Source organism: Orcinus orca, chromosome 8 (genome assembly GCF_937001465.1).
Source record: "Orcinus orca chromosome 8, mOrcOrc1.1, whole genome shotgun sequence".
Classification (NCBI taxonomy): Eukaryota; Metazoa; Chordata; class Mammalia; order Artiodactyla; family Delphinidae; genus Orcinus; species Orcinus orca.
Window position 1 is genome coordinate 13,279,161 of NC_064566.1, and position 17,478 is coordinate 13,296,638.

Genomic DNA, 17,478 nt, shown 5'->3' on the forward strand with positions numbered 1-17,478 from the left:
AAGTGATCATGGAACATTCTTCAGGATAGACCATATCTATCCATTTGGGTCACAAATCAAGCCTTGGTAAGTTTAAGAAAATGGAAATTGTAACAAGTATCTTTTCCGACCACAACACTATGAGACTAGATATCAATTACAGAAAAAAAAACTGTAAAAAAATACAAACGCAGGAGGCTAAACAATATGCTACTAAATAACCAAGAGATCACTGAAGAAATCAAAGAGGAAATAAAAAAATACCTAGAAATAAATGACAATGAAAACATGATGACCCCAAACCTATGGGATGCAGTAAAAGCAGTTCTAAGAGGGAAGCTTATAGCAATACAATCCTACCTCAAGAAACAAGAAAATCTCAAATAAACAACCTTACCTTACACCTAAAGTAATTAGAGAAAGAAGAACAAAAGAACCCCAAAGTTAGCAGAAGGAAAGAAATCATAAAGATCAGATCAGAAATAAATGAAATAGAAATGAAAGAAACAATAGCAAAGATCAATAAAACTAAAAGCTGGTTCTTTGAGAAGATAAACAAAATTGATAAACCCTTAGCCAGACTCATCAAGAAAAAAAGGGAGAAGACTCACATCAACAGAATTAGAAATGAAAAAGGAGAAGGAACAACTGATACTGCAGAAATACAAAGGATCATGAGAGATTGCTACAAGCAACTATATGCCAATAAAATGGACAACCTGGAAGAAATGGACAAATTCTTAGAAAAGCACAGCCTTCTGAGACTGAACCAGGAAGATAGAATATATCAACAGACCAATCACAAGCACTGAAATTGAAACTGTGATTAAAAATCTTCCAACAAACAAAGCCCAGGACCAGATGGCTTCACAGGCGAATTCTATCGAACATTTAGGGAAGAACTAACACCTATCCTTCTCAAACTCTTCCAAAATATAGCAGAGGGAGGAACACTCCCAAACTCATTTTATGAGGCCACCATCACCGTGATACCGAAACCAGACAAAGATGTCACAGAAAAGAGAAAACGATAGGCCAATATCTCTGATGAACATAGATGCAAAAATCCTCAACAAAATACCAGCAAACAGAATCCAACAGCACATTAAAAGGATCATACCCCACGATCTAGTGGGGTTTATCCCAGGAAATCAAGGATTCTTCAATATACACAAATCAATCAATGTGATACACCATATTAACAAATTGAAGGATAAAAACCATATGATCATCTCAATAGATGGAGAAAAACTTTTGACAAAATTCAACACCCATTTATGATAAAAACTCTCCAGGAAATAGGCATAGAGGGAACCTACCTCAACATAATAAAGGCCATATATGACAAACCCATAGCCAACATCATTCTCAATGGTGATAAACTGAAACCATTTCCACTAAGATCAGGAACAAGAAAAGGATGCCCACTCTCACCACTATTATTCAACATAGTTTTGGAAGTTTTAGCCACAGCAATCAGAGAAGAAAAAGAAATAAAAGGAATCCAAATTGGAAAAGAAGAAGTAAAGCTGTCACTGTTTGCAGATGACTTGATACTATACTTAGAGAATCCTAAAGATGCTACCAGAAAACTACTAGAGCTAATCAATGAACTTGGTAGAGTAGCAGGATACAAAATTAATGCAGAGAAATCTCTTGCATTCCTATACACTAATGATGAAAAATCTGAAAGAGAAATTAAGGAAACACTCCCATTTACCATTGCAACAAAAAGAATAAAATACCTAGGAACAAACTTACTGAAGGAGACAAAAGACCTGTATGCAGAAAACTATAAGACACTGATGAAAGAAATTAAAGGTGATACCAACAGATGGAGAGATATACTATGTTCTTGGATTGGAAGAATCAATATTGTGAAAATAACTATACTACCCAAAGCAATCTACAGATTCAATGCAATCCCTATCAAACTACCAATGGCATTTTTTCACAGAACTAGAACAAAAAATTGCACAATTTGTATGGAAACACAAAAGACCCTGAATAGCAAAACAATGTTGAGAAAGAAAAACAGAGCTGGAGGAATCAGGCTCCTGGACTTCAGACTATACTATAAAGCTACAATAATCAAGACAGTATGGTACTGGCACAAAAACAGAAATATAGATCAATGGAACAGGATAGAAAGCCCAGAGATAAACCTCCATTGATAAAGGAGGCAAGAGTATACCATGGAGAAAAGACAGCCTCTTCAATAAGTGGTGCTGGAAAAACTGGAGAGCTACCTGTAAAAGAATGAAATTAGAACACTTCCTAATACCATACACAAAAATAAACTCAAAATGGATTAAAGACCTAAATGTAAGGCCAGACACTATCAAACTCTTAGAGGAAAACATAGGCAGAACACTGTATGACATAAATCACAGCAAGATCCTTTCTGACTCACCGCCTAGAGTAAAAACAAAAATAAACAAATGGGACCTAATGAAACTTAAAAGCTTTTGCACAGCAAAGGAAACTATAAACAAGACGAAAAGACAACCCTCAGAATGGGAGAAAATATTTGCCAATGAAGCAACTGACAAAGGATGAATCTCCAAAATATACAAGCAGCTTATGCAGCTCAATATCAAAAAAACAAAAATCCAATCCAAAAATGGGCAGAAGACCTAAATAGACATTTCTCTAAAGAAGATATACAGATTGCCAACAAACACATGAAAAGATGCTCAACATCATCACTCACTAGAGAAATGCAAATCAAAACTACAATGAGGTATCACGTCACACCAGTCAGAATGGCCATCATCAAAAAATCTACAAACAATAAATGCTGGAGAGGGTGTGGAGAAAAGGGAACCCTCTTGCACTGTTAGTGGGGAATGTAAATTGATACAGCCACTATGGAGAACAGTATGGAGGTTCCTTAAAAAACTAAAAATAGAATTACCATATGATCCAGAAATCCCACTACTGGGCATATACCCTGAGAAAATCATAATTCAAAAAGAGTCATGCACCACAATGTTCATTGCAGCACTATTTACAATAGCCAGGACATGGAAGCAACCTAAGTGTCCATCGACAGATGAATGGATAAAGAAGATGTGGCACATATATACAATGGAATATTACTCAGCCATAAAAAGAAATGAAATTGAGTTATTTGCAGTGAGGTGGATGGACCTAGCTAGAGACTGTCATACAGAGTGAAGTAAGTCAGAAAGAGAAAAACAAATACCGTATGCTAACACATATATATGGAATTAAAAAAAAATGGTTCTGAAGAACCTAGGGGCAGGACAGGAATAAAGACACAGACGTAGAGAATGGACTTGAGGACACGGGAGAGGGAAGGGTAAGCTGGGAGGAAGTAAGAGAGTAGCACTGACATATATACACTACCAAATGTAAAATAGATAGCTAGTGGGAAGCAGCTGCATGGCACAGGGAGATCAGCTCAGTGCTTTGCGACCACCTAGAGGGGTGGGATAAGGAGGGTGGGAGGGAGATGCAAGAGGTAGGGGATATGGGGATATACGTATGCATATAGCTGATTCACTTTGTTACACAGCAGAAAATAACACAACACTGTAAAGCAATTATACTCCAATAAAGATGTTAAAATAAATAAATTCATTCATTCATTCATTCCCACGTCCCTCCCCTGCTGACTCTGATTCACTTGGTTGGAGATGGGATCAAGGAATCTGTCTTTTTGACAACCTCTCCGATGTGGTTAGTTAGGGTTCTAAATTAGGGTCCAGTGGCAGCGGTGGGAATGAAGAGCAGGTTATGCCAAGGAAAATAAAACTAGAAAAGATTAAATTTTCAACACTACTTATACTTGCTTTTATACACTCCCAGCTTAAAACCCACCAAAACTACCAAATTTGAGTATGGTTTATTAAACTGACATTTTTAACCTAAGGTGGCTTTATTTTGACTCACAGTGTATATACACTTTAATTTAGTCTTTTACTTTTGTTTTTAACTGAATCATGCGAGCAAGAGATTTCAGAAGCCTAAGAGGTACCATTCTGTTTTGGGGGTACATCTGCTTTAGAGAATGGGTTTAATAACATCTCATGGTAAAGTCTCACTTTAGCCTAATTTTTGAAAAACCCTTGGTTGTATTTTCAAAGAACTTCCAAATTCTGCTTGTTATGTCCTTCAAAGCATGAAATATGCAGTAAAGCAAGTACTATACTTCCCTCAGTAATAAGAATCATGATTTTTTATTTTAAATAAAAGATGGAATAACATAATGTTTTCTCTTGAAGACAGGTAGAGTGGAACTTAAACTTTCCTCCATCTGTTAAGGCAATCAAAGAAGATAGAAAATCACACACAATTGCAATACATTCTTAAACCTTAACTAATCTGATCACATTCTGGGCTAGAAAATTATACATTGATCTCAGAGGCTGAATGACATAAAATATATTGATGTGCATTAAGCGTCAGGGCAAGAGCACTTAACGCTAATAGCAAGAGCACTTGGTGAGAGTCAGAAGACTCTCTGGGAGACCTCAGGCTTCAATTTTATACCTGTGTGATGGGGAATGGGTAGAGAAACATTAGTAGTTTTCAAACCAGAAGGCTTGAGTTTTTCAGAGGCATTGGTAAGTTTCTACAAATGTTTAATATTAACAGTTTTCTTATTAAAAATATAACTTTGTTTAAAATTTATAAGAAAAACAACATGCACACTAAATAGGTTACATAGTAAATTTGAATATATAGACACTACCAACTTGTGCTCTCAGGTTAACTCATCGTGGAGCTTCTCCTGCTCACAAATATATGTATTTGAACTTGTAAATGTGTCACTGACTAGGAAGCTTTTTATCTGCTCTAGTCTTTTTCTTTTCTTTTTAATCCAGGACTATATTGGCATAAAGGCTGTGATTACATAAAATCTTTAAATTCTACTGGATGAGAGTACAGATGTTATCAACCCCTCCTTATACTTGTTCCTATACGATGTGGTTATGGAACAAAACAAAGTAGATTTATTACTCTATAAAATAACTTGATAATTACAAAATAGAAGTATTTAAGTGTTAAGATACTAACAAAGTGGTAAAAATGTAATCGGTTTTGTACTGGGACTGGAAAAGCAATGGCAGAAAAAATTGATGGAATAGTGGATCACAGAAAACACAGGCCTTAAAATGTCATTAGATGTTGTGTAGATAAACACTAGCAGTTAAGATTATGTAAGCATTTTTCAAAACACTATTGGATAATGTTATACAAATTGATACATACTGTTAATTTTATTAGGATGAGGCTTTTAAACTGTAGACCTTTCAGAGTCATTTGCAGACGTATCAGTAGTGATGCCAGAATTTATTCTTTTACACTAAAGTTTTCTGACTGATATAAGGCAGTTGTCAAAACAATAGTCAAATAAAATAAGAAATTACTATTATTTCTACCTTAAGTACATTCATTAAATGTAAGTTTATCAACTTGGAAATCTTACTGATATTTAAATAAACTGAATAGCTCAATTTAGGCTTATAACACTACCATACTTACCACCTCAGATAAAATATTAGTGATGAATCAAAACAGGATTTGGATTTAAAATGCAAAATAAAATTAATTTTTCTGCGTGAAAATTATGAGCAAAAATCTGGCCTCTGTATTAGTCTGCTCAGGCTGCCATAACAAAATACCATAGACTGGGTGGCTTAAACAACAGAAATTATTTTTCTCACAGTTTGGGAGACTAGAAGTCCAAGATGGAAGAGCCAGCAGGCTCAGTGTCTGGTGAGGAGTCTTTCCTTTGTTGTAAAAGGCTGCCTTCTCACTGTGTCCTTACATGGCGAACAGAGGGGGAAGGCTCTCTGATGTCTCTTCTTCTTTTTTTTTTTTTAATTTATTTATTTATTTTTGGCTGTGCTGCGTCTTTGTTGCTGTGCGTGGGCTTTCTCTAGTTGCAGCGAGTGGGGCTACTCTTCGTTGCAATGCGCGGGCTTCTCATTGCGGTGGCTTCTCTTGTTGCAGAGCACAGGCTGTAGGTATGCGGGTTTCAGTAGTTGTGGCATGTGGGCTTCAGTAGTTATGGCATGTGGGCTCAGTAGTTGTGGTGCATGGGCTTACCTGCTCTGTGGCACGTGGGATCTTCCTGGACCAGGGTTCAAACCCATGTCCCCTGCATTGGCAGGAGGATTGTTAACCACTGTGCCACCAGGGAAGTCCCTGAAATCTTTTTATAAGCACACTAATCCTATTGGAGAAGAGCCCTACCCTAATGACCTCATTGAATCTTAATTACATCCTTATAGGCCCTACCTCCAAACACAGTCACGTTGGGGATTAGGGCTTCAATATATGAATGTGGGGGGGACACAATTCAATCCATAGCAGCCCCTGAGGTACCTGATCTTTAAAGAAATAACACTATTGAACAACTCATATGAGATATTATAAGATACATTTATTTTTCTCCAAACAATGCAGTTTTTAAACTAGCTGAGAAAACTGTTCATTGATTTCTCCAAAGTGATCACACATCAATTAGGAAAGTAACTCAGCTTTGGCACAAAAATTTACTATCACTACTTTTTTTTTTTTTTGGCCTTGCTCTGTGGCTTGTAGGATCTTAGTTCCCAGACCAGGGATCAAACCCGGGGCCCTGGCAGTGAGATCACTGAGTTCTAACCACTGGACTGCCAGGGAATTCCCTATCACTACTTTTTTGAATATGTGGATCAGTATAACTAAAAAACTTTTTTTGACCAGATGTCAAGATGTTAAAAATAAATCTATTAGTATTTGCAGCTACTTGTCCATGTGAATCACAATTTTCCTGACATACTTCTATCTTAAAACCAAATACTAGAAAACTTTCCCCCCAAATCAGGAACAAGACAAGGATACCTGCTTTTGTCACTTCTGAACACAGCACAGGAAGTTCTAACCAAAGCAATTAGGCAAGAAAAAGATATAAAAGGTATCCAAATTGTAAAGGAAAAGATAAAACTATCTCTATTTAAAGATGACATGATCTTCTATGCAGAAAACCATAAAGATTATACACATACACAAATACACAAACTATTACAGCTAATACATGAATTTTGCAAAGATGCAGGATACAAAACCAACATACAAAAACCAATTATATTTCTATAAACTAGCAATGAAAAATGTAAAAAGAAAACTAAGAAAAACAGTTCCATTTACAATAGCATGAAAAGAATAAAATACTTAGGGATAAATCTAACCAAGGAGGTGAAAGACTTGCACACTGAAAACTATAAAACACTGCTGAATGAAATTAAAGAAGACCTAAATAAATGGAAAGACTTCCCATGTTCATGGATAGGAAGACTTATCATTGTTAAGATGTCAATACTACCCAAAGAAATCTACAGATACAACACAATTCCTACCAGAATTCCAACAGGTTTTTTGCCACAGAAATAGAGAGCTGATCCTCAAATTCATATGGAATTGCAAGGGGGCCCAAATGGCCAGGACAATCTTGGAAAAGAATAAAGTTGGAGGGCTCAAACTTCCCAACTTTGAAACTCAATACAAAGCCACAGTAATTAGAACAGTATGGAACTGGCATAAGGACAGACATATAGACCTCTTGAACAGAAGAGAGGGCCCAGAAGTAAACCCTCACAGTAAGATCAAGTGATTTTCAAGAAGAGGCCAAGGGTACCATTCATTGGGGAAAGGACTGCTCAAAAAGTCTTTCAGTAGTGGTGCTGCGAAAACTAGATATCCTTCTGCAAACGAAAGAAGTTGGGGGACTTCCCTGGTGGTCCAGTGGCTAGGACTCCATGCTTCCACTGCACATGCCATGCAGTGGGAAAAAAAAGAAAAGAAAAGAAGGAAGTTGGATCCTTACCTCACACCTTATCTAAAAATTAACTCGAAATGGATCAAAGACCTAAACTTAAGAGCTAAAACTATAAAACTCTTAGAAGAAAACAGTCCAACGGCTTCTTGACATTGGATTTGGCAATGATTTCATGGATATGACACCAAAAGCACAGGGAACAAAAGAAAAAATAGATAAATTGGACTTCATCAAAACTAAGAACTTTGGTGTATCAAAGGATACTATCAAGAAAGTGAGTAGACAACCTACAGAATAAGAGAACATATTTGCAAATCACATGTCTAATAAGGGATTCATATGCAGATTATGTAAAGATCTCCTACAACTCAACAACAACAATAAACAACACAATTCAAAAAAGTGCAAAGGGCTTAAATAGACATTTCTCCAAAGAAGATATACAAATGGCCAATAAGCACATGAAAAGATATTCAACATCATGAGTCATCAGGGAGAGGCAAATCAAAACCACAATGAGATTCCACGTCACACCAATTTGAATGCCTATTATCAAAACAACAAGAAATATCACATGTCGGTGAGGATTGGGAGAAATTGTGCATTGCTGGTGAGAATGTAAAATGGTGTAGCCACTGTGGAAAACAGTATGGCAATTCCTTAAAAAGTTATACATAGAATGATCATATGATCCAGCAATTTCACTCCTAAGTACATATCCAAGAATCAAAGACAGGGACTCAAACAGATAGTTGTACACCCACGCTTACAGCTGCATTATTCACAACAGCCAAAAGGTGGAAACAACCCACGTGTCCACTGACAGATGAACGGATAAACTAAATACGATATACACACAGTGGCATATTATTCAACTATAGAGAGGAATGAAATTCTGATACACACTACAACATGGATGAACTATGAAAACATCATGCTTAGTGGAATAAGTCAGACACAAAAAGACAAATATTGTATGATTCCACTTATATGTGGTACCTAAAATAGTCAAACGCACAGAGACAGAAAGTAAAACAGTGGTTATCAGCGGCTGGAAGAGGGGGGAATGGGGAGTTATTTTTTTAATGGGTAAAATGCTTCAATGTGGGAAGATGAAAAAAGGGAGATAGATACTGGTAATGGTTTTAAAACAATGTGCATATAGTTAATACCACTGAACTGTACACTTAAAATGGTAAATTTTATGTTATTTATATTTTACCACCAAAAAAAGATTTCTCAATTTAAAAAGTGGTTAGAATAGCAAATTTTATGTAATGTATATTTTACTGTAAAAAAGAGAATATTTTTAAAAAACCTAGATTTAGTTTCAAGATGAGAGGACTTTAAGGTCACTTCTAATTATAAAAAATTTTGAGACATCATGATAACAAGGAGAAGAGAGAAAGAGCATCTAGTTGAGGAATAAGAACCTGACTCCTTGTTCTGAGTTATGAGTGTAACCTTACCTTTCAAGTGGTTATAAATGGACCAAGAAGTTCTAGCAATGATAGCAAACTCAAATGCCTATAGAGGCCAGGCAGGAAACGTAAGCAGGTGAAGCAAGGCAGCTGGGGATGGTGGTAAATCTGAGTCTACGTGCCCTGTCTAAAGAGAGTAGCTGTACCTCCGTCCTGGCGGTAAATCTGAGTCTACATACCCTGTCTAAAGAGAGCAGCTGCACTTCTGCCCTGGCAAACTGTCTTCTTGTTAGAATGTCGTCATGGTATTGGGAGGACTTTCCATTTATAAGTGAAATTGAATTGAGATTTTTATGTTAAATGTTGGCATCAAATTAAAAATATGTATTTTTAACACCGCAAACCAAGAAAACATACCTGCAGGCCAAGGCACGTGCAGTCAGCTGACCACTAGTTTGTGATCTCTTTCATAGCATAAAGGCTGGACTGGAATACAAAAGAAGGAAAGGAAGTACTACTAATCAGATCCTCACCAATGTTTAAAGTTTGCGGGACTTCCCTGGTGGTCCAGTGGTTAAGAGTCCGCCTTCCAACACAGGGGACGTGGGTTTGATCCCTGGTCAGGGAACTAAGATCCCACATGCCATGGGGCAACTAAGCCTGCATGCCACAACTACTGAGCCCGCACCTCAACAAAGGACCCCACATGCCGCAACGAAGATCCCACGTGCTGCAACTAAGACCCAACGAAGCCAAATAAATAAATAAATATTAAAAAAAATTAAGTTTGCATACAGATCATGATCTAAATCTTTCTAATCCTTGTTTAGAATCACCAGTGGGTATTGAATATTGTTTTAATTAGGTGTCATTTAAAATAGCACAGCTTTGAATGGGTCAGTTTTTAGTGGGGCACTTAGAACATGAAGTTTAGTGCCTTGCATATAGTAGGTGGTCAATAAGTGGTAGCTACTATTATTTTAAAACAAGGCTCCTACACAATATTGAAAAGTTAGCGTAAAACAGATTTTCAAAACCAACCCTACACCCAATAGAAGAAACGATAATATAACCCATTCAAAAATCTATCCTCTTGGGTTTCCCTGGTGGCTCAGTGGTTGAGAGTCCGCCTGCCGATGCAGGGGACACGGGTTCGTGCCCCGGTCCGGGAAGATCCCACATGCCGCAGAGCGGCTGGGCCCGTGAGCCATGGTTGCTGAGCCTGCACATCCGGAGCCTGTGCTCCCACCACAGGAGAGGCCACAACAGTGAGAGGCCCGCGTACCGCAAAAAAAAAAAAAAAAAGAATCTATCCTCTTGTGATTGGGAAATGGTGAGCCTTCATATTAAATAACAAATCATTTACAGATGTTGGGTGCTAGGAATAGTTATTGGCAAAACAAGGTTCTTGCCCTCATAAAGGTTACAATTTAATAAGGGAGATGGACATTAAGTAAAGAGTCATGCCAAAAATATTTAGTCAGAAACTGTAATAAATGATGACTGAAAATTACAGGATGCTTTGAAAAGAGTAATGAAAGGATTTAATTCAGATGAGGAAGGGTCATAGGGAAGCCCCCTTTAAGGAGCTGACCTTTAAACTAAGACCTAAAAGGATAAAGAGAGGTCAGCAGCCTAAGGGTATTATGTATGGAGGGTGAGGAGGGTTGGGTGGGAGAGGAGGTTGTGACAAAAGCATTCCAGGAATGCTTGTGTGACATGTGTGACACCTCCAAATAACTAAAATAGAAAAAAGGAAAAATTAAATAGAGGGGGGACTTCCCTCGTGGCGCAGTGGTTAAGAATCCACCTGCCAATGAAGGGGACATTGGTTTGAGCCCTGGTCCGGGAAGATCTCACATGCCGCGGAGCAACTAAGCCCATGAGCCACAACTACTAAGCCTGCGCTCTAGAGCCCGCGAGCCAAAACTACTGAGGCTGAGAGCCACAACTACTGAAGTCCACGTGCCTAGAGCCCGTGCTTCACAACAAGAGAAGCTACCACAATGAGAAGCCCGCGCACCACAACAAAACAGTAGCCCCCGCTCACGGCAACTAGAGAAAGCCCGCGTGCAGCAACGAAGATGCAACACAGCCAAAAAAAAAATTAAATAGAGGGAAAGATCAAAGTTATTGCAGGTAGAGAGGGGACAGATTTGAGGGGACATCAATTGTCAATGTTCTCCCTGGAGAAAAGATTCTGAAGAAAGAAGTAAAAATGAAAAAATAAGAGAAAATTAGGAATAGAGAAGAAATAAGTAAAATGGGAGCTAGGAAACAGGAACTTGAGGTTGAAGAAATTATTTGTTTATTTATTTAATCTGGCCACATCAGGTTTCCGGGGAAAGTGATGAGAGGTGAAGCACTGGTGGGAACAAGTGGAGAGAATCAGCTGCTAGAGGAGACCTCAGGAGTGAAGAGATCACACTGAAGGATTTTTGTTTGTTTGTTTAAAAAATTACAAAGGAGGGCTTCCCTGGTGCCGCAGTGGTTGAGAGTCCACCTGCCGATGAAGGGGACACGGGTTCGTGCCCCGGTCCGGGAAGATCCCACATGCCGCGGAGCGGCTGGGCCCGTGAGCCATGGCCGCTGAGCCTGCGCGTCCGGAGCCTGTGCTCCGCAACGGGAGAGACCACAGCAGTGAGACGCCCGCGTACCGCCAAAAAAAAAAAAAAAAATGTGGCCTTTGTGAAGACAAGTTTGAATATGAGCTGTGCTACTTATAAACTATATAGCCTGTGCAAGTCACTTAACTTCTCTCTCAGTTTCTTTATGTATAAAACAGGATAATAATCACACCAACTCATGTTTGTTGTCTGAATGAAATGAATGAATACATGTATAGCATTTTGCTCAGTGGCTGGCACAATAAGCATTCAGCATCATTTTCTGTTGCCACATTGTTCTTCTTACCATTTTCCAAAGGAACCATGATGTTTCATGTCATCATACTTTCAAAAATCTTGTTTTTTCTTTTCAGAATGTACTCCTTCTTTGCTTAACAGCTTTCTACTACTCCAAGATCCATCCTAATTGTCTTTACTTCTTTAGAGCCTTCCCCAACTTCTGCAGGAAGAACTATTTCTTTCCTTGTGCTATTACTGATTCATACAGGCTTTACTAATCACTTATACTCTAAGGAAACTACTTCTAGGCTACTCTGTTTCTTCTCCCGGAATGTGAGCTCTTTGAGGGCAAGCATTGTCATTTACTTATCTGTATTTCCAGCATTTCATACACTCTCTGATGGAGAACACATTACACACTAAAAACATAATACTGTCTCAAGTCAGCTCTCTGGCTTCTTTGTCATTCATTGGTCACACACTTATAGGTGTGTGACCTAGACCAGTTATTTAACTTTCAAAATCTCAGTTTTATTTTCTGTGCAAAGGAGATAATAAAAGTATCTACCTAATACACAGGATTAGAAAAATGAGATAATCTACACAGGAAGCACTTAATAAATATTAACTGCTATTATTATCATTATTTTCATTTCTGATGCTGTATTTTATGCCTAGAAATTCCATTTAGATTTTTCTAATATCTTCCATTTATCTCCTAATCATATTCATATTTTCCTTTACATACTTGAGCACATCTATATGACTTAAAATAACTGTCTAAAGGTCCTTGCTAGCTAATTCCCCCATCTCTGTCTTTTCTGAGTCTGTGTTTCTATTGATTTATTTTTCTCCTGGTTATGGGTCATATCTTCCTGCTTCCTGTAATTTCTAGTTGGATGCCAGACTTTGTGAATTTTATGTTGTTGAGTGCTGGATTTTGTTGAATTCCTTTAAGGAGTATTGAATTTTGTTCTGGTAAATGCAGTTACTTGCAGATCAGTTTAATGCTTAAGCTACTGAGGACTCTATCCAATGCCCAGTGTATTTTGAGGTTTCTCTCAAAATAGAAGAAACTAGCCTTGTGAGTACTCCAGGAATTGTCTGGCCTACTGTTTTCTAGTGGTTCTTTTTCCAACCCACACATGTGCAGAGTTTGTAGTCAAAGACTCAAATACCTCCTTGCAGCTCTCTGGAGCTAAGTGAGCAATGCCCTTCTCTCTGGTACTTGGCCTTGTAAATACTGGCCACCTTGGCCTCCCTAAACCCCAGCCTCTGCCTCTTCAACTCAGTAAGACCACCAAGCTCTTTGATGATCTCCCTGTACTGTCACTTGGTAACTGCCTCTCAGGGACCATAGTTCCACACTGACTGTTGGTCCAATGTCTGAAACAGTTGTTTCAGATACTTTGTCTGATTTTCTAGTTGTTTATAGCAGGAGGACAATTCCCTTAGTATCATTATTTTATTAAATGAAATATATATATTCACTGGTAAAAGCACAAAGCTCAAAACTAAATTCTCATAAACTGAAAATAAACTGTGGACAAAAGCTCTTTTGAGACAATATCCCTAAATAGAAGTAGAGATTTACTTCAAGGGAATTTCAATCTTTGCCAACTTGGAAAATTTAGACTAATATTTCTGTATTGAAAAAAATACCAAAGTGAGAAGTTGAATTTTAAAGGCTTATTACATTTGAGTAGATCTTTTTGCTTCCAAGAGTCTAAAGTTGTCTAGATAGCAAGAGACTCACTGCAGTTTTCATGAGGTTATTTGAAATTCAGACACAGGGAAATTAGCATCATTCAATACTCAGTCATGCAGGAATGACATCGTATCTCTGTACTTGCTAAAAACTGGGATAAAAGATTTCTTGCCAGAAGGGATCAAGGTCCTTAGTTTTCTACAGGTGGCTTCACTTTTAGATATGTTACGCTGGAACCCAGCTCATCTTTTGCCTCCTCCCAGAAGAGTCAGTTTCCTCTTGATAATGCTACAATATGTACATGATGTTCTAAGGAAGTTATCTGCAGGAGAACAATATAATAGCAGGTCCACTGAGTAGGTGTCTGGTACTTGGCATTCTAATTGAAAAAATGGGACTTAATAAATACTTTCCTTTGGAATCTTGCCTCTGAGTGATTTTGCTCATTCTGGATTAAAATTGGAGACTGACACATTCTGGGACTGAAGTTTCCTGGAGGAAACTGAGAATATATTAAAACTATTTAACCAAAGATCTTAGGATCACCTAGACGCAAATGTTGCATTTGGTATTTAAGAAATCAGAGACTGTCGGATTAAGAAGCATGACAATAAATATCCAGCATAAAATCTAGGTCCTACTGGTGGCACAGGAGAAATAGGGAGAACTTGGAGCTGCTTCCTCTCAGCAGCTGGATGAATCATTGGCAGCTGCTATAAGAAAGATAAAGAAAACCACATCTGCTTAGAGTCCACCACTATATGGATCCCTTGTGATAATAAATAAATTACTGAAGAGGCCCCACTTGTAAGTCATGAAAAGAATTAAGGATATCTGAAGATTATTTTCCATAGTTATCTCCATGTGCTATTTCACAGAAAACAGCTCTAGCTATATGCACCATTCTTTGATATAATGAGTATTTAATACATATTTGCTGACTGGTTAAGGGACAGAGAAAGGATTAGGAAAGACAGGTTCTGATGAAATAGTACAAAATTCATCTATACACTCACAGCTCCCAGTTTTGTTTATGTGGAGACCAACAAGATAGTTTTTCTGAGCTAGTTCGCTTAAAATTGAGTTCACACTGATTTTCAACTACTAGTCATATATTTTGTAAAGAAGATGATGGTATTCTCAATACGCTTGCACAATAGTGTAATTGAGATGGATGATCTCTAGAGTTACTTGTCAGTAGTAGAAAGAGCATATTAGTAAATCTGGGTTCTATTTCCAAATTTGCTACTGTGCAATCCTTCTGCAAGTTACACAATTTTGTTATTTATAAAATGGGCACAGGGCTTCCCTGGTGGCGCAGTGGTTGAGAATCTGCCTGCTAATGCAGGGGACATGGGTTCGAGCCCTGGTCTGGGAGGATTCCACATGCCGCGGAGCAACTAGGCCTGTGAGCCACACTACTGAGCCTGCGCGTCTGGAGCCTGTGCTCCACAACAAGAGAGGCTGCGACAGTAAGAGGCCCGCGCACCGCAATGAAGAGTGGCCCCCGCTTGCCACAACTAGAGAAAGCCCTAGCACAGAAACGAAGACCCAACACAGCAAAAATAAATTAATTAATTAATAACCTCCTACCCCCAACATCTTCTTAAAATAAATAAATAAAATAAAATAAAATGGGCACAATAATATCTACCATACCTATTTCTTAGGATAGCGAAATGATCTAATCAGAAACTAGGTAGAAGGAGTTTTAGCAAAAAAGTTTCAGTAGCTATATATAAAGTAGCAGTAGCATCAGTTAGAGCAGGGTAGGGGATCCTGCAAATTCAATGAAAGCAGGGAGCATACCTATTTTCTTACTATAACCCCAGCACCAGGTACATGGTAAGTCTACCAGATATATTTGTTGAATGAATGAGGAAATAGTTTAGGCCTTCCTCTACTTTAAGTTAGGTTTACTATAGAAACTGTCAAAGATATTCGATACTTATTTGGAAAAACATAATATGAAGATGGGAATAAGAACAGGCCTTTGAAAACAGACGTGAACAAAAGTTTTGATGTAGAGACTCTATATCTGAAAATTTTGGAGCAATTTAATCTATTTTAATATCCTGAATGTAAGAATTTAGTGCCATTTTTTTAAAAGAAGCTCTCAGTAAGGGTCTTTCACCCTTCATATCACCAAAATAAAGTCTCAGTAAACACATTTTTGATCAGTGTATTTTTTAATATTTTCCTTGGGTTATAATCATAAGATGCTGAACCAACAATATGCAAATTGATCCTAAGTTTCATTTGTTTTAAAATGGGAATTATATTATCTACCACAGAGAGACGTTGTGAAGATTAAATGAATTACTGCACATAGATCTCAGAGTTACACTTGGATCTTAATAAGTGCTTCAGTGATGGTGATGGTGATGGTGATAATAATATTGATGGCAGTATCTCTGACACAAGACAGATAGCTCCTTAAAAGGTGTTCCTAGAGCCTTGAAGAGTATGCACTAAAACAGTATTTATACTGAGCAAAAGAAAGAAGTTTGGAGGGAATAAAGGAAGGCAAGAAAAAAATTTGGGAAGACTTACCGCCATTTTTGCCTACAGTTCGGAAGCATCTCCAGAAGGCCCGTAAGAATGATGCCCTATTGTGAGGGGTGGCTTGGATGAAGCTGAATTCCCGAAAAAGAATGTGAGTTCCCTGACATACACTGTTAAAACTGCAAAGAGAAAAATCAAGGAATTATCATTAGATGGAGAGTTACAGAAGGCTGGAATTAGAATGAAAACTCAAGAATATATAGAACAACTGCCCAAAAGGAGAAAAATCTTTTTTTCTCCAAAAAAACTCTGAACTATAGATTAGACCAAGTCCTTCTATGAGGAATTCTCTTCACATAACTATATCTCTTTGAAAACTCTTGGAGTTCAATTCCTCTGAGTGCTTCCCACCTCCTACACACACACACAAACACACACACACACTGAGGAAGTTTTAATCAGTCATTAGAGCATCTCATATAGTGGGAAATCTTTGTCTTTAGCTGGATGACACTGGCACTCATATCTTTTTGGAGAATACTTCTCCCTCTACCCCACCTGAAATTTATGTTTCCTTAAAGATATTCTTTTTGTATTCTCTCTGACCTATATCAGCTGTCTTAAGAACAACATGGCTTATGGGAACATAACTGGATTGTCTGTTCCAGTTTGGGGGTGGTGGCGTATACCTCCTCTCTGACAATAACGTTAGAGGAAAATCCATGTGCCAAAGGATATAAAAGGTTCCAGACAGACACTAAAGGCAAATAAGAAAAACAAGGGTAGAAAGCGGCCCCTGAATGAGAGTATGAAGTAAAGCCCTAGGGCCCAAGTGAGTCATTGTTTAAGCTGGGCTGGGGAAGGGGAAAAAATATACTCCATTGCCTTTGGGTTCTTCTGCCAAAGAAATAAAGTCTGTAGAGCCTGATGTAATCTAAAAATGGAAAATCCACCAAAGCATAGGCAATTATCCAGTAATCATCACTACCAAAGGCAGACTTCTGGTTCCAGAAAACTCCTAAAGTCCCTGACAAGTAAATCATGAGCAGAAAATATGTTAATCTTTGTAGAGAAGCAGACATTAAACTGAAGATGGCAAGCAACAGAGGGATAGTGGTAATCCCAAATGTCACTTTTCATTTGTTTAGCATTTAAAGGGGGAAAAAATTCTGAATCTCTGAATTGAACAGGAAAAAATTTCAGGAGCCATCTAATCCATTTTCC

At 37.9% G+C, this 17,478-nt stretch overlaps 1 protein-coding gene across 2 annotated transcripts in view; it reads right to left on the reverse strand.

Annotated features, from left to right (window-relative positions):
• Positions 1–17,478, reverse strand: part of CSTPP1 (centriolar satellite-associated tubulin polyglutamylase complex regulator 1) — a 187,089-nt gene that overhangs the window by 88,930 nt on the left and 80,681 nt on the right. For both annotated transcript variants that reach the window (XM_049714379.1, XM_004264073.4), the window contains one exon: positions 16,303–16,433. In XM_049714379.1, the coding sequence (XP_049570336.1) occupies positions 16,303–16,433 (131 nt within the window). The remainder of the gene's footprint in view (positions 1–16,302; positions 16,434–17,478) is intronic.